The sequence below is a fragment of the Silene latifolia genome, chromosome 10 (assembly GCF_048544455.1).
Source record: "Silene latifolia isolate original U9 population chromosome 10, ASM4854445v1, whole genome shotgun sequence".
In the NCBI taxonomy this organism is placed as follows: domain Eukaryota; kingdom Viridiplantae; phylum Streptophyta; class Magnoliopsida; order Caryophyllales; family Caryophyllaceae; genus Silene; species Silene latifolia.
In genome coordinates, this window is record NC_133535.1 from 15531297 (window position 1) to 15555911 (window position 24615).

Below are 24615 nucleotides of genomic sequence, written 5' to 3' on the forward strand. Positions count from 1 at the left end.
TAAGTCATGTAGAGAAAATTTAATCAAATCCTTAACTCCTATAAAAGTTTATACTTGAAATAACTGTAGCTATGAATAGTATTACCTCAAGCTTCCCCTCTGCCATTGGATTTTCACCTTCTGATCACAGCCCTCCATTTCTCTTTTACTTCCTAACCACTCCTTTACGACATACCACTCTCATCCACTACTTTCCAGCTTACTCCTCCTCACTCCTCAATAATTCATCAATGCCTCTGGCTTTTGATCGTTCCTTTTATGATGGTAACAACTCTAGCAAGGAGATCTCTCCATGGAGTTTCTCACCAGAGATATTTGCTTCTTCATATCTTATTCTTATTATGAGATGTGCGTTGCTTTTTTTGTTGTTGTTTCGATTTGATGTCGGCATTGTTAGGTATCATGATTTCATTGGTTTCGATTGGGGTTTATGATTAGCTTTGTCTTTGAAGGTATGTTTTCTAATTGTGTTCTGATTGATTTGAACGATGATTTAGATATTATACTTATCATATTTTATGTTGCTAATTATGTTGTGATCTGGTTTGAACATCAAGTTAGTTGTTTATTGGTCTATTTCATTTCATTTACTGTATTGATTTGTGCTTTCTTTTCATTTAGGGTGATTTTATTTTTTGATTTTAAATTTTGTAGTGTGCTTGGACTTCTGAGGATGTGACCACCTGGGTTGGGATGTGGATGGTAGATCACGGGTCCCATCGTTCTGACCTCCTCTAAAAGGTTATTGGCAGGTACGGCAACAGATTTGTTGATATTTGGTGATAGCAACTGTACTTTGGGGTTAATGTGATTTTTATATTGTTGGGTACTTACAGGCTTGGATTGTTGGTTTGGTGGTTCTCACCCTACCTCTCCTTGAAGGCGCCTTCTTTGTTATTGTTTTCATGTAAACATTAGATAAGGTATATCTTTTATTGATGTTTATATTTGCTTTCACCATTGAACTGCGTGTATATTGGGTCCTTTCAATCATAGTTCATGTGTTTTTGTTCATTGTATAATTTAATTACGTTGACAGAGTGACAGGTTGTTTTATTTTCCTTTTGTGATTTAAATGTGCTTTGAATTACTAGGAGGCTACAAACTAGGCTTGGATTCTTAAACGCGAGTTGGCTCTGCGGTTGATTTCACCCTCCTCTTAAAGGTTATTAGTGGTTCCGCTAACAACTTTGTTGATGTTTTTACCTATGTTTGATGTATTCCATGACTAATGTGATTGTTGTAATTGTTGGCATTTTTCAGGGCTCATCTTTTAGTCGGCCATATTCAAACATGCCTCTCCTTGAAGGTGCTTTACGCTTACCCTCCGTGATTTGGGTTTGGGCGTAACTGCTTTCCTACCTATTGATGTTTGGTATGGTACAGGTACATCGTTTGTGTGGTTGTTGTTTTCTGAAACCTCCAGTGGTTTGGCCTGTCTGCTTACTGGTCTATGCCTGCAGTTGTTTTTCTTGTGTCAGAAAGGTTCTTTATGGTAGCAACACCGTCTTCGTTTGTGGTTACCTTTGGACTATTAGGTACGTGTTCAATTGTACAATTAAACCTAGGGCTCATGTTGAATTGTTTATTGGGTTACTTGATTACGTGGCCGATACTCATTTTAAAACTGTTGTTGTTTCAATTTGCTGTTGGCATTGTTAGGTATCAGAATTTCATAGTTTACGTTTTGGGTTTACGATCGGCCTTGTCTTCGAAGGTAGGCCTTCTAATTATGTTCTGATTGATTTGGATGGTGATTTAGGTATTTATTTGTCCATTTCATTTCATTGTCCGTGTTGATTTGTACATTTGATGTTTTGGGTAATTAGTTTTTTTTCTTTTTTTGTGGTTGAAGTTCTGAGGAAGCAACTACCTGGGATTGAATTTTGGATAAAGGGCTATGACTTCAGTTGATTTGGCTTTTTCCGAAAGGTTAGTCACGGTTACAGGAATGCCTTTGTTGATATTTTTATGATGCTTTCTGTGATTTCGGATTGATGAGATTGTTGGATGTCATGCTGCCTTTCCTTGGAGACGCTTTCTGTTTTATTGTTTTCACTTAGGGCTTATAGAAGGTTTTTTTGTTTTTTTTTTCCTCTGACCAAACAGATACGTGTTTGTTTGGTCCTTTCAGTTTATCGTCGTGTTGATTTGTTATACTGTGGTTTAGGGGTGATGTGATTGTTGGATGTTTTCAGGCTCACGCCTTTGGGGGAGGGGGCGGATCATGCTGCCTTTCCTTGGAGGCGCCTTCCGTTTTATTGTTTTCGTTTGAGGCTTACGGAAGGTATACTTTCTATTTATGTTTAAATTTGCTTTGGCCGATCAGCTACGTGTTTATTTGGTCCTTTCAATTCATAGTTGTGTTGATTTGATATACTGTGGTGTTTAATTGACGTGATTGTTGGGTGTTTTCAGGCTCATGACTTGGGTTGAGAGGGCTCATGCTGCCTTTCTTTGGAGGCACCTTCCGTTTAATTGTTTTCGTTTAGGGCTTTACGGCAGGTATATCTTCTGTTTATGTTTTTATTTGCTTTGAGTACTAGGCTACGTGTAAATCTGGTTCTCTCAAATTGTCGTCGTGCTGATTTGTTATACTGTGATTTTCGAATGATATGGTTGTTGGATGTTTTCAGGGTCGCGCATTTGGTTGGGGAGGGGGGCTCACGCTGCCTTTTTTTGGAAGCGCTTTCCGTTTTATTATTTTCGTTTAGGGCTTACGGAAGGTATATCTTCTATTTATGTTTAAATTTGCTTTGACCGATCAGCTACGTGTTCATTTAGACCTTTCAAACCATCGTCGTGTTCATTTGTACATTTGGCAATTTACTAACGTGGTCGGGTATCACTTTGGAAGTTATTTTAGAAAGAAAAGTGCTTTGAATTACCAGTATGCTATTACCTGGGGTTGTGATCTTGATCATGAATTAGATTTAAGCAAAAAAAATAGTTTACGGGGTATGTCCTGTGTTTTATTCTGTTGGGTAATGTCTATTCTGTTTTTTTACTTTATTGCGTCCTTAGTGAATTACGGGTTTTCATGTTATGTTGCTTTGGCTTAACAGTTGTTAGAGAATTCTCCTTGTTTAATCAGATTTCTACTTCAATTGAGAAACTTTAGGGTTTTAATTGTGTGAGGTCACTGTAGGAGTAGTTTATAATTATTCATCTGCTATTGTGGATGGTTAATGTGTACCTTCCGATCTTTTAAATTATTTTTTGTTGTATGCGCTTGTATTTCTGGGTTTGCTGTTTGCCTCTATTAGGGGTTAAAGACTTAAAGTCACAGACTAAAATCCTATAATAGGTTAGCTGTTGTTTACGCTACTTAGCGAGCACGCCTACATTTGGTGATTTTACCTCCGTATTAAGGTCGCTGGCAGTACCAACAACGGTCAGTTTATGGTTAGAAAGTGCTTATTGTGTATTGCGATACTTGTTGTAGGTGGTATCGCAAACTGTCTAGGGAGTTGTGAATTAAGACTGGCTTATTGCACTCTTCTGGTGAATTGTACTTTGTTTGTTCTATTTCTTTAGAATGAATTTGGATTTCAAGATTAATTAAAGTGGACCAGAGCCTCATTTGGGGGAAAAAAAAATAAAAATAAAGAAACAGCCAGACATTATAGGTGCAAAAATACCAGACGTTATGGTGGCCTGCCCCAATTCGAAACAAATAACATAACTGTGTATTTGTTAATCTGGAACAGGACACAAGACATAGTGTGCTAGAAGTTTTAGTGTCTGAAATAGTTTAGCATTATTTGTTTCTTTTGCTAAATGCCTATTTGAGTGCTTGTGTTGGTGATCATAAGTTATCTGTGAATAGACCTATGCCATTGGTGAAGTATTTGTGTGTTGGGATTTTGTTTTTGGGGGTTTGAAACCTCAAGGAACTGAGGGTACCGACAGGTGTCTAGGTCGTGAACACTTTCCGTTTTTTTATTTTAAAAATTTCAGCTGTTACAAGCGACGATGTGTTGGCCTTAATGTTCAAGCATATGTTTTTTATTAGATCTTAATTTGTCAAGGTTATTGAGGAAGTTTGTATGTTTGTACTTGGTAATTTAGGGTTTTGGTAGTGCATTTTTAGATGCTGATTCTGCTCAGTCTTAACTGTGGTATCTTAAAGAAGAGCATTAACTTACTTCTGTTGTTTACGAGCTGTTGTGTACTGTCAGATTTGCCTCCTATGTTCATTTTGCGGTTAGTACCTGTGGTTTGAACGTGTGTTTTCTCAACTGTGATATCCTCATAGCTTGAACGTCAAGATGTTTTATTCTTTTGTAGAAACTTTGAACTTGGTTATGCACGCTCTCTTGCTTGTGGTTGTTCCACCCTGAAGCCCTGCATGCTTAAAGTGCTCTCATTTTGCGGATTACCTGACGCACCTCCTTTGTATACGTGTGTCCTTCTTTTAACCGTTTGTTTTTTTACTCTTAGCTTTTGCGGTTTGAACCACAGGAATGCTAGCCTGTACGGCTTACACGCAGCTACAGATGAAACTGTTGTTATCATTTTTGTTACGGTTGTGATTGTTGTTTCTGATGTTATTGTTATTTTTAAACTTTTGTTGTTTTACATAGAGGGCTAAAGAGACAAAGACGGCCTTCCGAATACCCAAGTATCTTTTCTATTTAGAAATGACAGTGACTGGTAGTCGCCTGCACGTTATGCTGTTTGTGGGTACATTTTTGAGGGGGGAATTTAGTGACAAACAAATTTCCTGAACTTTCAGGGGTTTCCTAACCTCTTTCTGTATGTTATTCCTCAGTATTACAACTTACCTGAATATTTTGAGAATTGGGCATGATTTTTGTGTGGTCACTCCTGCCAAGAATTGACTGCCTGTTACTTTTCGAGACCCTGTCCGATTGACAACAACTGTTATTTGTGAATAGAATTAGCCAGTTGTTTATCAACTAACAACGGTAAACCCAAACTGCACTATCTAACAGCCTTTGTTTGCTGAACCCAAAACCAAGAAAGTTTCTACATTTTTTGGGGGGTGGGGTCTTTAAAGGAAATTTTTTTTTTTAGGAATTAATTAATTTACCTGCTCTTTGACCTCTGTAGTGTTTTGAAATAGAAGTTTTTCTGGTGTTTACCAGTTCGGGTGAATGTGGTACTAGAACAGGCCGCTAAACCTCATATGTTTACAGCACGATGCATAAGCGATACCCTGATGAGTTCGACTAACAGATTTGAGTTTGTGCCTGCAGGTATGCACTCTATCGAAGTATACACCGCCCAGCTGCAAACCGTAGTTTACATTCCCACAAATCTTCTGACGCTAACATTCAGATGTGTGGAATGCAGATAAAGTTACAAATAAAAAAACTCATGTTGTCTAAGCAAGCCACTTTGCAACTTATCTTGTAAATTTGGAACCCGGAGTGATATGTCGACTTTATCAGACAGGTATTTATGGTGCCCCCAAAAAGGGGGTCAATGTGTATTAATCGTGCTTTTTTAAAATTTATTTTAAATACACATAAATGGAGTAATTTTCCATATTTCCAATGGAGCCAAAGACTCATTACTCTTTGGTTATGGAATATAATGGAATAAATCATAATAGCTCACCAAAGTGGTTGCGTTTCTTTCTTTTGTGAAGTAGCGGTCCTTCAATGTAGTTTTCGACGCAATTTTCATCTTGGGTCATTTGGAAACTACCTCTTTGTGTTATTAACACAGGGGTAAACTATAATTGAAGTTTTGTTCTTTGCTGTTAATTGTTCTTTGTGAATAGCCAATTTTTTTAAAACTTTTTTTACACACTTCTCATCATCCTGCAATTTTTTTAAACGATGTTGAATGAGAAATCGTGTTTTATTGACACTTTTACTAATAAATGGTGTCCTTTGCTTATGGTTAAGTTCAAGTCATTATCAAGCAGGTATGTAATACAAATAATGATATACTATTTATTGTGAACTTTATGGTGGGTGTGCATTGGTTTTTGGAGTGGTTGGATTTGTTGTAAGGAACTATTGAATCCCACCAAGAAAACCTCGGTTACTTGTTTCATTACAACCTGGCCGTTTATAAAATCACGAGCCGGATGGCGGATGGAAGAAAGTTAATAAGAGTTAACTCTTGGATGTGCTGCACCTTAAAAGTACCCCAGCCTTCTTGGTGAGCTTTCAATAGTTCGTAAACATTTCTTGCCACGGTATTGCTTGAAATACTTGATGGTTGCATTTGTAATTTGAACTATGTACTACAATTTGGAGACCTGTATCAGCTCGAAATAAAATTCAACCTCTACCTCGTACTGCTTAGATTGCTTTAGAACTGACATCTAGAGTATGCAGGAATTCCTGGTGGCTTGTTTTCTAATTGTTTTCCGCTCTTTTTGGCTCTTCTTTTACTGTTGTCTTGAATGTTCCGTTGAGTCAACAAATGTTTGGGTGGGTGGGAATGTCATATTACTGTTGTTCCGTGAGCGCATGGCTGCATTATATGTGTATGTCTATCAATGAAGACCTGGATCCTAATTATACGCCGTTCATCTGCTACAATGTAAGTTTTGACTCTTTATTCCTCATCTATTGTACTTACAATGGACGTACATTTTTGTGTCTGTGCACACATTGCTGGTGACCATCTATGTACGGCAAATCATTTTATTTTATTGGAAAATTTATGATAGGCCGCCTCAACGATCAACACTGAAGAGGTACATTTGGCGATCAACATTTGCAAGCCACGACCTACGGCTTACTATGTGTGGTACGAGCAAATGAAGAATGTATTACCTGATTTATGAACAACGCCGCAATATTTTGACATGGAAAGCTGACACATCTTATATTATGCTGCACAACTGGTATCCGTGGTTTGTGACTCCTGTAAACTCTTGTAAATAACTGTAATGCACCAACTGCTGTATGTACTTAAAACATATCGCTATGACACCATCGAAGTTTAAGCTTGAATTACTAAGAAATTGATCAAAAGAAAAACCTCTTTGAAGTGTACATTAAACATGTGTTCCATCACTAATGGTTGTTCGTATCGGGCAAGCACCTTCTAATGATTAGATCCCAAATAAGTAGTTTTAAGAGCATTATGTAAAGGAGGGAAATGAACTCAACTTTTGACTTCTGCTTTCTCGAATGGGCGACGCCATTGTTGCGCTTGACTCCCCATTTTCTAGAGTTCTGCTGTCTCTAGGGCAAGCTCCCAACCAAAACTATTTATGCATGCCATCCGGCTTATAAACAATCCTAATTGTACTGTTTAAAAATTCCTCAAGTTAAACGCTTTTTTACTTGTCTTCCTTTTGGGTTTTTTTTTAAAAAAAAAAAAAAAAAAAAAAACAAATACATATTCATTTGCAAATGGGGAATATGGTCTGACAAAGATTAAACGCTTAAAAAAATACCTGGCCATCTATAATTACCAGTTACAAAATTTATAAAATAGTTGATTTAATTCCTGAGTTGAGATGTTAAACAAATAGATTAGCTTAAATTGGAAACCAAAAAAAAATGCTCAATTAGACATCAAGCATTCCATGTTGTATTACTACTTTTTTACAGACCCCCAAAAAAACGGAGAAAGAAAAAAGAACAAACTAAGGGACATCTCTCGAAAAATTAAAACTTTATTTTTTATTTTGTAAAAAATAACCCAAAAAAAAAAGGGTATTGATAGACCAACCACGATTGTACTCCATGATTGTACTTCTCAGTTATTATCTTAATAGAGCAACCACGATCAAACAACTGGGATATCGTTTATCCAATCTTATCCAATCTTATCTGTAATCTAGATAGACCAAACACTATCAAACAACTGGGATAATGTTTAACCAAAATTATTCAATCTTATCTGTAATTTATAGAGACCAACCATGATCAAACAACAAAGATAAGTTAAAACAAATTTATATGTAATCTAAATACAACAAACCCTAATTTCTTCTCTATTTAAAGTGAGCTTTACCAACCCATAGTTTGCACACACCCCCCCTTCTCTTCTTTATTCACTTTAAAATCTCTCTTATCAATTTCTTTATTTTTCATTATGCCTATGAATAATGTTGAAGAGGTTCATTATTTGCAAAATAAAATTGATGAAATTGTTAATGGATTCAAGGGATTATTCCACCGTCTAACGATAGTGCTGAATAATGACGTTATTTGGAACTTCTTGAAACAAGGAGAACCTCGTCTCACGTCATTAGCACTAATGATGGGACCTCGTTACATGCTCAATAATCCACACGTTCCTGATGAAAACATAACGGAAGGTACAAATATGTGTTATAATTAAATCGTTATAATATATAGTTTAACTCTCACTTTTCTTAACTTTATATGTTTATGTTCTTATTTAGAAATTGTTATATTGAAAAGGAATGAATTAAGCAATCTAGAGGCTGAGGTTATTGAGTTATTCAAGAGGTGTAAAACAATCATCCCTCCCATGACTATACATCACCTCTGCTCGGCCACTGGTGAGATATTCGCAGGCCCGCTTGAGAAGATCGATTTATACGAGATTTATTTCAGTTATCTTGAGGAGGAGTTATGGAAGCCAAAAGATTCTTCATCAGAAGGTTATTCCACTGGCTAAGAAGTTAATTAGTGGCGTGGTTATGTTAATGGTTGAATTTCAAGTTTGATATATGTTGTTGCCATGAGTTGTCACCTTTATTTATGTGTTATCTTTATTTCCGTCAGCTTTAATTAAGTGTAAGCTTTATTAATTGTCAGTATTATTTATGTGCTGTTGGTTACTAATGTAATCGTTTTTTATCAATGAAAACTTTTATATCAATGTAATCATTCCCATCATTTGGTTTTTTCAGCTGAGATTAAAAAATTGCTGATTCTTAAACATCAATTAACAAAATGAATATTTAAGAGAGTTAAGAAAAATTAAAAAAAGGAAGAGAGGAAAAAATGTGGATATATGTCAATATTACTACCTTTTTGGAGAGAAAATAGAAATACAAAATATGGTGTAATTATTTTTTTCAGAAAAAATTATTACATATTAAATATTACAAAAAATATAAAATAGGTGTAAAATTAATTAATTAAGTAAATGTGTATGAAAAATGCAACACAAATACACTTCATATTTGTAGAATAAAAACTAGGAAAATGCAGTTAAAAAAAAAGGGTCCACAAATGATATAATAAAAAGAAGTATTATATAATTAAAAAAACTATTATATAACACTGCATATTCATTTAAATTATTTCTGTACAACTAAAAGAACTATTGTATAATAAAAACAAAAAACCATAAAAATAATAGGGTGCTGAAAATTATATTAAATGGTTAAGCTTAAAAAATAAAGCACGTCCTAATATACCATATTAATAAGCCATTTTAAGAACCATATGATCGAGAGGAGATCCTCTCCATTTCCTTTCTCTCCATTTCCTCTCACAATCTCCTTAAATAATAATTTCCACTTTCACCCTCATTTTCCTTTATTTTTATGCGTAAATTTAGAACCGTTAGATGTTGTCAATATACGATCCGAGCCATTAATAGGTACTTGCCTCTCCATTTCTTTTGAGGCATTCAACTTCCCACTACCATTATCTATCTAATAAACTATTCATAGACAACCATACAAGAACACTTCTCACTCAATATATAAGTGTAAATATATTCTTGTGGGATCTTATTTTATTTGTCATTACCAGTACATTACGAATATTTTAATTTTGGTTGCTTTTCAAATATGTACCTAATGATATTTAACGCGTAAAAGCCGTGTTGGCAAACATAAAAAAACACACACAAAAAAAAAAGGTACTGTCGAGTTGGATGGAAGGAGTCATAGTTACTTTGCCAGCTATAATTGTTTCTGATGATTAAATTTTTAAAATGAGTTAACTATATGAAAAGTAGAACCAATTGAGTATGAATGAACAAATTAAACCTCAGATAATATCTTTAAATAGAAAGAATAACAAAGCAACAAGACACCCAAAAATAGAAAAGGACAACAAATGATTAGAACAGAAGGAGTAAAAGTTAGCATGAATATTTGATCACCCTAGATTATGTACAAAACACAAAGCACAACGACATTAATTTGATGTGCCGCAACTGTTCATACGAATGACTAATGAGCTTTCAAATCCCAACTAACCACAAGAAAGGATAGAGTTTTGCATTACTCTGCCGTCTTGAACATCAAAAGTCACTATTTAACATGCAAATATGCTAGCTTTCATCATTACTAATTAATAGCTCATCCATCTAAACTTCTTTTTAACAAAAACTTTCCAAATCACAAGATAATCAATTAATTCTATTCTAAATAATTTATATTTGTTGGTGTTTTTTTAAATTTTTTTTTTTAAAAATAAAAAAATAAATAAATAAAAAAGAGGAGGAGACATGCCGAGGTTCAAATGCCCAAGGCCTGTTTACGTAAATAAAGCGGACAAGGATGCGTTCGTCAGAGATTACAAAAAATGGAAGGAAGGTAGGTTTGCTGGTAAAGATATCTTTTCAACTAACGAGGTAAAAAAGGAGATCACAAGTGGTAATGAAGAGGCACATGAATTTCTAAGTTTAGAGCATGTGGTTTCTGATGTTTTTAATAGGCTTGACAATCCGGGGAAAAAAAACATGGCTGAGGTTTGCAGATGTTGGGCTAAGTGGTTCATAATTGGCACTGACACATCGAAGGTCGATCGTGATTATAACTCGCAATTGGCAAGGGAAAATGATGGGAGAATGGTTTGGCTGTACAGGGAAGGCAGGTTAGTCCAAAGATTCTGTGCATGTAACTACCGCGACACTGTGAAGGAAAAGCGAGCATTTCACAGGAGGTTGGAGAAGATACGAGCGGCCGAAGAGAGGTATGCTCTTGATGTTTCTGAATCATCTGAGAGTGAAGGGTACTACGACTCTGCCTAAGTGTCAAGATGTTGCGGAAACAGGTCTGTTTTTCAGTGTATTACTTGTTTAAATATCCTAACCTCCAGTGTCGACGGTTTGCATGTAAAATCTGTACTTATGTGGGGTGATTGCAGGTAGTTATGCAATACTATGCAGATTAAAAATTGCCAAATCTCCTAGGCTTGTTTTTGTTTTCGACATTGGCCATTTTGAACTTGGATTATGATGTTTAATAAGTGTACGTCTAAGGTTGTTTCCTAAAACAATGTTAATTAGTAAGTCTGTAATTTCAGTGTATATAAGCATCTGGCCTGCAAGCTTTTATGCAGGTGTAGTATTAGCAGCTGTTTTTCGCTTTTTGAATAATATGCAGCAAACTTTCAGCTAAATGCGATTGGTTACATTACATGTCACAGTGTTCGTTTTGCTGTATCGACGGTAGTGCACAGAATACCCTTGAAAAGAACGATTGGCGTCTACTTAGCAGTAAGGATATAATATACTGTGTATTTTCGACAATAACCTATAGTTACCAATACAACCTGTGTTGACAATCCTAATAGTATATACTAAATTTCTTAGGAATCATTGATGTGCCAAAATTATAGGGGTAAGCTGGTCACTTTTGTTGTTAATGAGTGATTGAGTAATGAGTTTATTGTCTAACAACTTCTGTTAAACTACAAAAACTTCTAATAAGGATCAATGGAAGTTGATGAATTAAACTACCTTGACTGTTTCAATAGGAAATTGGATTATGATTGATTTCTAGGCAATAATTGGATACATATGAAGAGTCAGTTTATAGACATGGTAAGTGGAGTTTTCAGTTCTAAACACAATTAAAACAAAGCTATCTTAAAATGATTGTGATTTATAGACAAAGTCTTTGAATTCAGATCACAATTCAGTTACAGCAAAGTAGTTGTTTAATTGCAGAACATTAGCTTAGGCAGCTTATAATGCTTTAAATTGAATAATTGAATTCAGAGTGTAATATTAAATAATTAAGTCGACTTCATCATTATCTATCGCAGTTACTTTCGATATTATTTTTTGTTAAGATGTATGTTAACATATACAAAATGCTACTTGTGGAATTAAAGGTACATCTAACTGGTTCGTTTAGAAAAATACTTGAGGTATGATATTAGGCCAAACAAAGCTATATAGTTGAGTAGTCACTGTTATTGTTTTTGTGGTTAGCAGAAGGCAATAGCATGGTATGGCCAACGCCAATTGGTGACGTTATTTGGTATTAGTAAGCCTTTTAAAATTGTTACGTTAAGAGATACTTGCTATAGGGAAGATGTTATTATCCATATGGAATTAGTGCTTTTAAGGTTGTATTTACTATTTCAGATGTTTGCCTAACGATGTCTTATTCATGTTTTTCTTCGAATGCATTGCTAGAAGTCTGCGTTTCCATTTTTTAAAAGGGGATTGTGTTTAGCGCCATTTACATTCTATTTAAATGCTGTGATAATCCAACTCACCTTCAGAAACGTTTCATGTGCGCTCAATTGTTTGGGACAGATCGTTTAAGGTGTCTTGATTATGTTGTGTTCATCTAAGGTTAATATCATTTAGAGCTATGTCACTTGGGTTTGAATTATTACAGTTATCTGCGTTGTTCTGACTCGTATTTGGATTGTGATAAAATATAACGAGCATTTCCAGTAGGTGATTTATGTCGATCAAATGCAGCCTAACTAGGTATTAAACTGGCGTATTATTGAATTATAAACAAACATATATATTGAAATGTCAGTGTATTTACTAGCCAGTAACAATATCTCTACTGCTTATCTTCTGCATTGTATTCTGTCAAGTTAAAACAACAGCTCTAAACATTTGCTTCTGGGAGAACTTTTATATTTGCGATCTCAGATATATAAGCCTCCATGTATTTTATGGATAGCAGGTCAAAGGGACTTAGTTGTTATTATTATTAGGAAAAATGCACGTGATGCCCTTGCAGTTTCAATTTTTGCCCGAAATACCCAATTTTATGTTTCGGAAATCTTTAAGAGGCTATAATTCGTGTCTACGAGTTCATAAAATGTTTTTTTATTTTTTTTTTAAAATTAATCATCCTTTCGAGAAGTACAATTTCAAAAAAAATAAAAAAAAAAACAAAAAAAAAAAGGAAAAAAAAGGTTGGATCCCGTGTCTAGGAGTTTTTGTACGTCACAATTATTTTTACCAAACGAACTTTGAGTGACCATATCTCTTGTTCACGAATTCGACATTGACAAATTTTTTTATTCAAGTCGTAGTCCTCGAAAAGATAATCTATTTAGAAAGAAAAAAACCCAAAAAAAAAAACACGTTCTGATCTTAAAAACACGAGCTATAGTCTCTTAAAGTAATTTGAATTAAAAAAAAGGGTATTTTGGGCAAAACATCAAAGTAAAAGGGCACCCCGTGCATTTTCCTTTATTATAATTATTATTATTATTATTATTGTTATTATCATTAATATTATGTTTCTTATTATTATTCATATTACTATTATTATGATTATTATTATTACTATTATTGTTATTATTATTATTATTATTATAATTATTATTGCTTTTACTATAATTATTACTGTTATTTCTATTATTATTGTTATTATTCGTAACATTATTATAAAGTATAAATGTTAACAATAGTCTTTCTAAATACTATGGTAATCATAATATTCTTTTTTTTTTTCAAAAATAGTCTAACATTCAACAAAGTCTAACGAATTACAACAAAGAAAATAACTCGCGCTTTCGGATATCTAAGAAAGAACTATTAACCTAAATAAAAATACGCGACTAATATTAATCAGACCACAAAAATGAAATCAGAAAAACAAAATATATACCATTCAGATTAAACCCAATATTAATCAGGCAACACGGGACTAATAGAAGAACAATGAATAAGTAATCTAAATTATACAATATTCAATGGCCACAAAATAAGATTGAATAAATATTAAGGAATGAGATTAAGAGGGAATAGTAACAGACAACCAAACCAACATAAATAATGAATCTGGCTGGAAGTTGGAAAGATAAGGTATGAACATAGCAGTACAGAGAATTGGGTGAAAAAGTGATTGCCTAGATTTCATGCGTAAGGGTATATATACCATTCAGATTAGACTCAATCAAAAGGCAAAAAAAAACAAGAAAACAACTAGGGAAAAAAAAAAGAGGAGGAAATGGGAGATCAATTTGTATACCCATACACATGCATCCTTGCTAATGTGTCAGGAAAAATGGAGGGGGATCGATATGTACCAAGAAATTTAGAAGCATTACCCAAAATTCTCGACGACCATGGGTATACTATAGAAGGATTAACCATTGTCAATTGCACAAAAGCAGAACATTTCAGTGGTATAGTTCGGATTGAATTTGGAAGTGAAGATGACTCATGCAGACTAGCATTCAAATTGCAAGAGAAATTTGAATCAGTAGGACGTGGCAAACAAGATTTCTTTGCCGAATACAAACCAAGACACGGACCATATCTATGGGTGGCAACAAAAAGGGATGAATACTACTTTCCTTGCACACCAATGTGTAAGAAGGTCCCTTACATATTGCGACAACAAGGAAGGCAACTCGCTGATAAGGACCAAGTTTGCATCTACAATTGCATTAATCTGAAACTTTAAGATATTAATTTATACTATTATTGTAAGCACTTTAAAGCAGTGCAATTCGTGGCCTTATATATATCGTTCATCAATTAGTGGATGTTTAACTGTGGTTTAAATATGATAGCTAAAGTGCAAGTTAATGACCTGTTATGTTTATATTTCACATTCCAAATTTACTTCAGATTAGATTAGATGCGCGTAGTAGTGCACGTGTATGGTAGTTTTACTTAAATATTTTGTCTTCTAAAAGACACCCGTGCTATCCCTTTACGCCTGAATGTTGGGACATACACCCATATCGCTGTTTTTGAAGCCCGCGCATACTTAACATATTATTCGTAACGCCCTTAACCCATCCTTAAATTATTTGGAACTGTTTCTCGTGATTGTTAGAGTTGTACGAAACTCACATACCGTTAGATTAGGTTTATTGATTTGCAGGGAATAGAGTTAAATTGTTGAAAATATATTTTCACAATTGGTGCATCATACTTGCTTGCTTTACATTGATTCTATTGCTCTACATTGATTTTATTGTACATTGTGAGTGTATAAAAATACGCAGTCAAAACCATTTAAAAAGTATATGAGAATATACTAATTAAGTATCCTTCACTTAAATTAGCAATCTATGTATATAAAACACACACACGAAAACAAAAAACAACGACAAATAAAAAAAAAAAAGAAAGAAAAAGGCAGCTAAGTAGGTGATTAGATTTAAAATGGAATTATATTAGTCAGTTACAAAAGAAAAGTGATGCAATTTACAAAGTTTTAATTTATGCTAACATCCTAAACTTTCAGTAGTTTCCAATTTGCAACTTTTGTATGGTTTTTTAATATTCTGCTTGTAAAGATGAAAATAGGTCAAGGTTAATAAGGTGGGATTAAGAGAAAAATCGGGGCGTAACTTAATTAGCACGATCATTACTTGGCGATGGTCTTAGAAAATTAGTTGATCGAAGCAACGAAATTTCAAGAACTAATCCTCTGTACATTCCTTTTAGCAGTTTTGCAACTTGAGCTGTCCCACAAAAGCAAGGTTATCCAAAATCAGCTTGCTTGTGTCACCAAATCAACCAAACAAAGAAAAGTCTTACAATAACCCCACACAACGACATCAGACAATCATACACAAAGAGATACAATTGCCATTCCCTATCAGACTATCACTAGACCACTTAACAGTGCACATGGAAAACACAAATCCCAAAATTGTGCAAAACAAATTGTGGACTGCAATAAGTAATTAAGATCACCATGAATTAAGGGTGGAAATTGTACAACAGACGTGACGGCATGCTAACAAATCTTTGGCCACCAACAGCCAGTTACTACAATAAGCTTACATTCTAACTAACTCTTTCCATAAGAAATACGCCTATATGTTTAAAGTCATTCACAAATAGTCTCGTTAAAGACAGGTCGGACTAAGTGATGGGTAATGCCACTCACAAAATGAATAGGATGAACTAGGTGGGGGTACCTCGATGTGCTCCTCTCTCTCGTCTATTTAGGTCATCTGTTTGAGAACATGGTATCCATCGCTCCAAAGCGACGGATACGTGCCGTCATAACTGAGGTCTTGTGATTCATTACTAAGAACACTTAGATTGTATATATAATTACATACATTAGCACATATAGGATCCTTGTAATTACTATGAACTCTAAATTAAAAGATAAAATGTAAAGCTCTTAATGACACAATTCATTCAAAACACAAACAAAAAGAAAAATAATAGGTTACTCATACAACAACCCAAAAATAAAAAACATAAATAAAGAACGATAAAAAGAAACACACAAAACGGTAAATGTCATTGCCCTAAATTGATTCGGTTTACTCAACTGCAACGAGGCCAGCGTTAAACAAAGCAATTCGAGCACTTATTCCTTTACGAAACGTTTGTTAGTAATCCATAATGATCAAAAGCTCAAGTTTCATATATTAAGGTCTAAAAAGGAAAACAGCAACCCGACCCCCGTAAAAAAAAAAGCAACACACACACAAAAAAAAAAAAAAAAAAAAAAAAACACGCAGAAATAAAATTGTAAAACACGCACACATACGTGCCCAAAAGGGAAGTAAACAGATAGTAACTTAACATTAAGTAGATACTTTGTTACTACTAGCCATGCGTTTAGCTTAAACGCAAACCTAACTGATCTAAAGTATTTCTTAAACATAGATTGTTCGAATAAAGTAATTGTTATAAACTGATTAACTTGAAAGTTGCACCTGTACTTGGTTAAATTTACTTAGAAACGACTAATGTGTTCTTGTGTTATCTCTATATATATAGAGAGTGGGTAAGAGAGAGGGACAAAGAGATGTGTGCATACTTGTTAAAGTACTAGAACCTTAGTGAAAAAAAAAAAAAAAAAAAAACAAGAGAAAACTATGAGTGAAACTAACCCAACAGAGAGTGTATTGGGTAATGCATCAGAATATACACCACCATCTCACTCAGGCTTAACAAAGGTAATTTCTGTACATGTTATTACATCTAAATTTTTAACGTTTGTATGTATTCATTAGTAGCAGCTGCATTCTATAAGTTAACCTCGATTGTTCTTTATTTGCACTCCTCTAAACCTATATGGTTATGTTATGATGTTCAGTTTCCCTGCCTGTTTTTGTAATAATGTGCATCTTTACTACTGAGCGATAACATTATGCGTAAGGTTACTGTATGTGGCTTGCTATGCATAGTGCAGACCAAATGAAATAAACTATATGAAATGACCAAGGCAAACAAGGAATAATGTGCTTTGATGTTGGGAACTTTGGACATTCAAATTTAATTTGAGAGAAATTTGCAGTTTTGTTAACATACATGAAATGATTTGTTATGTACAATAAATTTATAGGTATGTGTATGAGAGTTCAACTGATCAATCAAATTATTAAAAATAGACAACACGATTAAAAACGCCTAGAAATATATTCATTTTAAGTTTGAAATAATCAATTCTAACTGTTTAAATTTAAGTAGTATACTACCATACTTTTAAAATAGTTCTGGTTTTAATTTAGAAACATAGTAATTGCTGTGTTTGGTAGTGTATCAAGTGCATTGAAACGTGCAAAACCCAGCTGATGGGTTGTGTTGTAAAATAACTCGCATATAGGAAAAAAGTTTTAAAAATATATGCGTAATTCCTACATCTAAACTCTTCAATTTGGACCTACTTGTTTAACTTGGACCCCATTACCAGTGACATGCTTGCAATAACCTTCGTTCCACTCATCACATATTTTGGGTAAGTTACTTCACAAAACAGTCTACATATTCCGTTTCCCAACAGATAGAACAGCTGCTATTTTAACAACATTGGCAACAGCCCTTATTAACAAAAGATTTAATCAAATTACAGGGTTTAGGTCCTGCACCTACACAAGTAATAATACCTTTCCAATCCTTGATTGAACAAATAGCCGAATGTCTAAGTTTCTCAAGTCCTGAGTATCGGTATGTTAATAGGACCAGTAATAGTGTCTACCTTTCGCTCCGCACAGAAAGTGCGCCAGTAGCTTTAATCTACACTGGTGCTCCAGCATTAACTCCTGAAGAATCCTGTGAGCATGCAGCAATGCAAGCTGTTCGTGATATCATGACCAAGTATAATGTTACGGTTAAGGATTTTACCTATGCCAAGAGAAAACCGATGCAAAGAATGGGTGGGCTGTATAAATTGAAAAAGCTAGAGTTAGAAGAACTTACAAAAGGCCATAGAAACACCCCACTAAATGAAGAGCCCTTGGAGGCCAAATCAGGAACTCCCAAGATTGTAACTCTTGATTACGTTTCCCTATTGGAGCTTCTAACCACAAAATTCCCAATCCACTTTGCACGACACCGCTCTCGGGCATGCGAAAGAAAGGTATACTGCATTTATAACTGTGTCCGTTCCAGGAATGGTAACTGGAAAGAAGGACTTTGTGAGTGAATGCTTCAAATTTCCTGAAGTCGCAAAGTACGACGTAGCCAAGAAGGCAATTGACTACATTGTGCCAATTTTAAACCTTGAGATTATAGATGCAAACTACGATACTCCTGACACCAATCGTATTGCCCTCGACTCAGCCCTAGAGCGAGAAACTTATCTTGCTACGAAAGCGCGGCTCACAGGCGTAGAAGAGGAATTTGAACCATCATGCTTGTTTCTTGAGGAAGGAGCCACAACTCCACGTTCTGCTGACTTTCAGATCCCTCATCCGAAAGGCCCTCCACCTCCGCCTAAAAAATTGAAGTTGTGTCAGACTTGCACGCATAAGGCACATGTACGCCCTGCACGAGCCAAGCCTCCTCGCTATTTTAGAGTTTCAAAAAATGTGGAGGCAATGTTTGACCGTTTCAAAAAGGCATAAGTACACGGTCTACTAGGAATCTCGCTAATAATAAAGACCAAAAATGTTTGGTTGAAGTTCTATTTTGGCACCAAGTGTTTAATGTGCAGGTTAACAATCGCACAAGCCTTGAAATTTCGAAATCCTGCTAAATAGGATTATTTTGTAACCTTTTGACACTAAGACAGTGTTTATGTATATATGTTGTACTTATGTTTCCATATGCTTGTACTGTGTTTGGGATGAACGGTTATGTTCCACAAACCTTGAAATTTCGAAATCCTGCTAAATAGGATTATTTTGTAACCTTTTGGCACTAAGACAGTGTTTATGTATAAATGTTGTACTTATGTTCCCATATGCTTGTACTGTATTTAGGATGAACGGTTTTGTTCCCTACTACTTGTTATTTGTAAATTTATATTTGCATTTCTTATCTAGAAATAATGCATTCGTCAACACTACTGAACTGACTGTAACATCCTTTCAGCATATATTTACAAACTGAAACTGGTTACCACCCATTTTATTGGAGCCCCTACTCCTACTTAAACAAAACGTCTATAAATAAACTTATGACTGCATAATACAAATAGGAGATACAACCACATTTAATTGTTGAATTAACACAGATCGTATATAAAATGACCAACCGAGTGAATGAAGTTTGTAATTCTGAACTACATATTTAGACCGAATTCTAATATATTATGTGTTTTACTTTAAATAGGTGATATGTATATCTACATGAAAGGGAAGATACCCTCTTTGAAAGTAGTAAAGCCCTAAATACTTTAATGCCGTTGTTACAGTCGCGTTTTATTGAAGTCCGTGCTTTGAACTATCCCCCAATCTAAACCAGTTTACCAACAAACTCTCTCTGTTTTACGGTTTTGTTTGGAAATGTGATTCGAGTCAACCCCCCCTAACACTTTCATTTGCAAACTTACAATCTCTAACTTATGTCGTTAAAGAGGCAAATATGTAGGTTGTCAAAGAGCCGTGGCACAAAGACAACCTGTGCCATGGCTATAACGCCTTCTGCACCAATTAGACACTCAAAACGGGCCAGAGCGACATTCATAAATGGCGACCATTCAGGAACAAGGTACGATTTACAGCGGACAATCCTTTATGGGTGGAACTTAATAAACAATATATTTAACTCTATGCAATGTCCAATGCAACAGTGTAGATGGAACGCCTCTACAATCGCAACCAAAGAGGCAAAGAAGAACCCGAGCCCGTCGACAAACAGGTGAATAACGTTTAGATACTGCTGCTCATGTTACTGGTGTATCGTTATAAGATAGTGTTAAGCTAACTCCTTTCAAGCTACTATTCGCACAGACTTACCTGCGGCCCACGTTGCACACCCCTTGCCTACAAACCAGTTGAAACTTCCACAAAGTAAAGTTTGCACTAAATGCAATGCCCTAAAGATTGCATATGAATCCCCATTATTCTGCTGTGCTGGTGGAACAATCCACTTGCCTACAAATGCATTCCCTCCTGCCTTAGCACGGCTGTACACTTCGCCTGACGAGGATGCAGTTCATTTCCGTGCATACGCAAGAATGTATAACAACTTATTTGCCTTTAGCTCATTTGGTGGAGATTATATAGCATCCACTCGGAAAGGTATTTATGTCTTTCAACTTCATGGCCAGATATATCATAACGTACCTAAATTGCTTCCCGATAATTGTAAACCCAAATATTTGCAGCTATATTTCTATGATGGTCAACATGAAGCATTGAATCGCATTAGATGCTTCCCCGAAGTCAGAGGGAATATCCTTAACACCCTTATACAAATTACAACTGACAATCCCTATGCACGTTTCTTTCGCTCCCTAAGAGAACTACCCATTAATGAAAATACCCAAATAAGAATTCACAGAAATCCTGTCCTAGACCAACGAGTGTATAATGCGCCCACATCTGATGAGGTCGCTGTTATTTGGACAGATAACTCATCATCTAGCGAGTCTAGCACTCCACATATAATTGTGACTGCGAAGAATAACCAATCCCATAGAATAATGCATTACTATGGGTGCTACGATACTTTGCAGTACCCATTACTTTTCCCATACGGAGAATGTGGGTGGGTGCAAGGGCTTCAAAAGTTAAACTCAAATGCAGCCCAGAGAGGGGCCAATGTTCATAGTAGGATATCTTCTGAACTTAGCCAAACCGTCGAGTGCCTGTTAGAAGATGAATCGAACCGTATGTGACGTTACCAGTAAAACTTACTTACATGTTAATAGATTTTCAAAAAGTAGTAAGAAGAGTGGCATCTGCATTAGCTAATTGTTTATACATGTCAACGACAGGTGCCGTACAAATATATGGGCCAAAGTCGAAGTTCGTTTCATGCCGCCGGTATTATTGTTACAAATTGCAGAACTGTCCCGGGAATATGTTACTTAGAACAGGACGGTGTTTTCAGCGGTACGTGGTTGACATGTATGTTAAGATCGAAAATACAAGGCTTGATTATTTTCGGAACAATCAAGAAACGTTAAGGGCTGAGTTATACCAAGGAATTCTTGATACTGTTGGTGCAGGCGAGCATCGCGCGGCGAACATTGGCAAGCGAGTTATTTTGCCACCGACTTTCTTGGGAGGACCCCGGGACATGAAAAAAAGATATCTGAACTCAATGGCTCTTGTTCATAGGTTTGGAAAACCAGATCTGTTTGTCACCATGACATGCAATGCTAACTGGCCTGAGATAAAAGATCAACTAGCTTCAGGGGAGGAGGCTCATAATAGACCGGACTTAGTAGCTAGAGTCTTCCGTGCTAAGCTTTTAGCGCTGAAGAAACAAATTGTAGAAAAGCAAATCTTTGGCGAAGTGGCTGCGTACGTATATGTAGTTGAATTCCAAAAAAGGGGTCTCCCTCATGTGCACTTCCTTATCATTTTGAAAGATGGGTATAGGCTGAAATGCCCAGCTGATTTTGACAAATTTGTTTCTGCTGAAATACCGTCTATGGCAAACCCATCCCTTCGTAAGACTGTGCTTAAGCACATGATGCACGGTCCTTGTGGCAATCTTAATCCTGCATGTTCGTGTATGAAACATCCCAACACACTAGGGCGCTGTAAATTTAATTACCCAAAGCCCTACACACCTGATACTATAATTAATGGTTCTGGGTATCCGGACTATAGGAGACGCAACACAGGCGACGTGGTGGTTATACGGAAGCACAATCTCGACAACAGATGGGTTATCCCTTATAACCCATACTTATTGTCACTGTTCGACTGTCATCTGAATGTTGAAGTATGTTCAACAATGCACGCAGTGAAATATTTATATAAGTATATATACAAAGGCCATGACAGGGTATCCTTTAGTTTAGCTGAAGGTGAAGAACCTCAAGCAGTAGATGAAATCTCGCAATACCAAACAGCTTGTGGGTATCTCCATGTGAAGCAGCTTGGCGAATATTTGGCTTTGATCTATTTGAGACACAACCACCGGTGATGCCCCTCCAGGTGCACCTTCCAAACATGCAGACAATACGCCTCAGGCCAACAGATAATTTAGCTGATCTCATTGCTGATGAAAAAAAGAGCCGCACACCTCTAACTGAGTTTTTCAGGACAAGTGCAACCGAAGGATGCCCCAAATTGTTGTATGGTGAATTCACAGAGCATTACCGTTGGGATACGGGGTCTAGAACTTGGGAAAAGAGGAAAAACAAAGTTATTGCAATTGGCAGACTGGTTTTTGTAGCACCAGCCGAAGGTGAGAGGTTTTTCCTAAGGCTGTTGTTACTACACATCCGAGGTCCCACCTCATTTGAGTATCTGAAAACGGTGGATGGATACGTGTGTGCAACATTCCAAGAGGCGGCCTTGCGACACAGGTTGGTTGAAGAAGAGGATGCTGCCGAATTATGTATGGCAGAAGCGTGTGCAATACAGATGCCTATTGTACTTCGTCGCCTTTTCTCAACATTACTAATTTTCGCCCAACCAAAGGACCCGTCCTTGTTATGGAGTACACACTACGAATCGTTGTCAGATGATTTTAGATTTCAATTTCCTGACGACCCACTGAAAATTAGTCAGCTAACAGCACGTGCAGTCGAGAGGTATTTAGAAGCCATGGGAAAGACAATGGCAGAGTTTGGGCTGGATCATCTAGATACCTGCACTGATGACGACGCTCGACGTAATAGAGATATAGTTGATGCTCTGGATGCAGCAATACCTGAAGATTGCAGATTGTGTAAATCTCTGTTAAATCCAGCTCAAAAAGACGCATTTACAACAATTATGGGACACATACAGTCGTCGAAACCAGGGGCATTCTTTATAGACGGACCAGGGGGCACCGGTAAAACTTTCTTATACAAAGCATTGTACGCTGAGGTGCGCATGATGGGAGAAATTGTCTTACCTACAGCGTCTTCAGGAATAGCTGCAGCTAACATACCCGGCGGGCGAACAACACATTCGCAGTTCAAAATACCCTTGGAATGTGACATATCTCTGGCATGTGACGTCCCCAAACAAAGTAGCCTAGCTGCATTGATCCGTTCAACAAGTTTGATAATTTGGGATGAGGCTTCAATGTCAAAACGCCAAAATATTGAGTCTCTAGACCATCTTCTTCGAGACTTGTGTGACCCAAACCAGCTTTTTGGAGGAAAGGTGGTTGTATTCGGAGGCGACTTTCGGCAAACACTTCCTATTCTACCTCGAAAATCCCAGCATGAAGTCGTAGAAGCAAGTTTGTTCAGCTCACACCTCTGGCCAAGGCTTATTAAATTTAGCCTGACTGAAAACCTACGTGCTAAAGATGATCCGGAATTTGCAAAGTTTTTACTTGCACTTGGCAATGGCGAGTTACAAACGAAAGAATGTGAGAACATAGAACTTCCTGATGGTATTGTCAGAGTTCTGGACCAGTCAAGTCCAAATCCAATTGCTGATTTAGCGGCACTTGCATTTCCAGAATTAGCATTTGGGACCTTTGATCCTAACCTATTTACAGATCGAGCTATTTTAACACCCTTAAATGACGATGTTGATGCGATTAATGACGCTCTAATTGACCAATTCCCAGGACAATCTGTAACGTACACAAGTCACGATTCAATGTTAGATAACACCTGTGCAGTCTATCCTGCTGAGTTCATCAACAAATTGAATCCGGGGGGAATGAGTCCTCACAAACTTGTACTTAAAGAAAATTGCCCCGTTATTTTGATTCGGAACCTCCAACCATCATTTGGCTTATGCAATGGTACACGACTAATATGTAAGAAGTTTTTACCGAACACAATTGAATGTGTAATTATGACTGGGCAAAACAGGGGAGACACCGTGCTGATACCACGGATCAAACTCCGCCCAGCTCCTTCAGCTAACTATCCTTTTCAATTTCAGAGGAACCAGTTTCCATTGAAGCTCGACTTTGCAATGACAAATCAACAAATGTCAAGGTCAAACTTTAAGTCAGGTTCTTTGTGTACCTACCTCGCCCGTGTTTCTCTCATGGACACTATACGTGGCACTATCCAGAGCACGGAAAGCAAAAGACGTTACAGTTGTCGCAGCACCGGGGCCGGAAACAGTTCCTGCTACCTTCGTCAGAAACGTCGTATCATATGAAGCTCTAACCCTTGCAGGAATTGTACCACTTTCTACCATTTAAAGGTAAACTATCACATCGACTTACTTCCCGAACATTACATCTCTT

General features: G+C 36.2%; 2 protein-coding genes across 2 annotated transcripts; both read left to right on the plus strand.

Moving 5' to 3' along the window:
* The first annotated feature begins 19849 nt into the window (after positions 1–19849).
* LOC141607173 (uncharacterized) lies at positions 19850–22389 on the plus strand. Its single transcript, XM_074426533.1, has 4 exons — positions 19850–19995; positions 20078–20145; positions 20238–21119; positions 21227–22389. The coding sequence occupies exons 1-4, from the start codon at positions 19850–19852 to the stop codon at positions 22387–22389; spliced, it is 2259 nt and encodes a 752-aa protein (XP_074282634.1).
* Positions 22390–22415: 26 nt separating this feature from the next.
* On the plus strand, positions 22416–24527 carry LOC141607174 (uncharacterized). The gene has a single exon (XM_074426534.1). The coding sequence runs from the start codon at positions 22416–22418 to the stop codon at positions 24525–24527; it is 2112 nt and encodes a 703-aa protein (XP_074282635.1).
* The last annotated feature ends 88 nt before the right edge of the window (positions 24528–24615 follow it).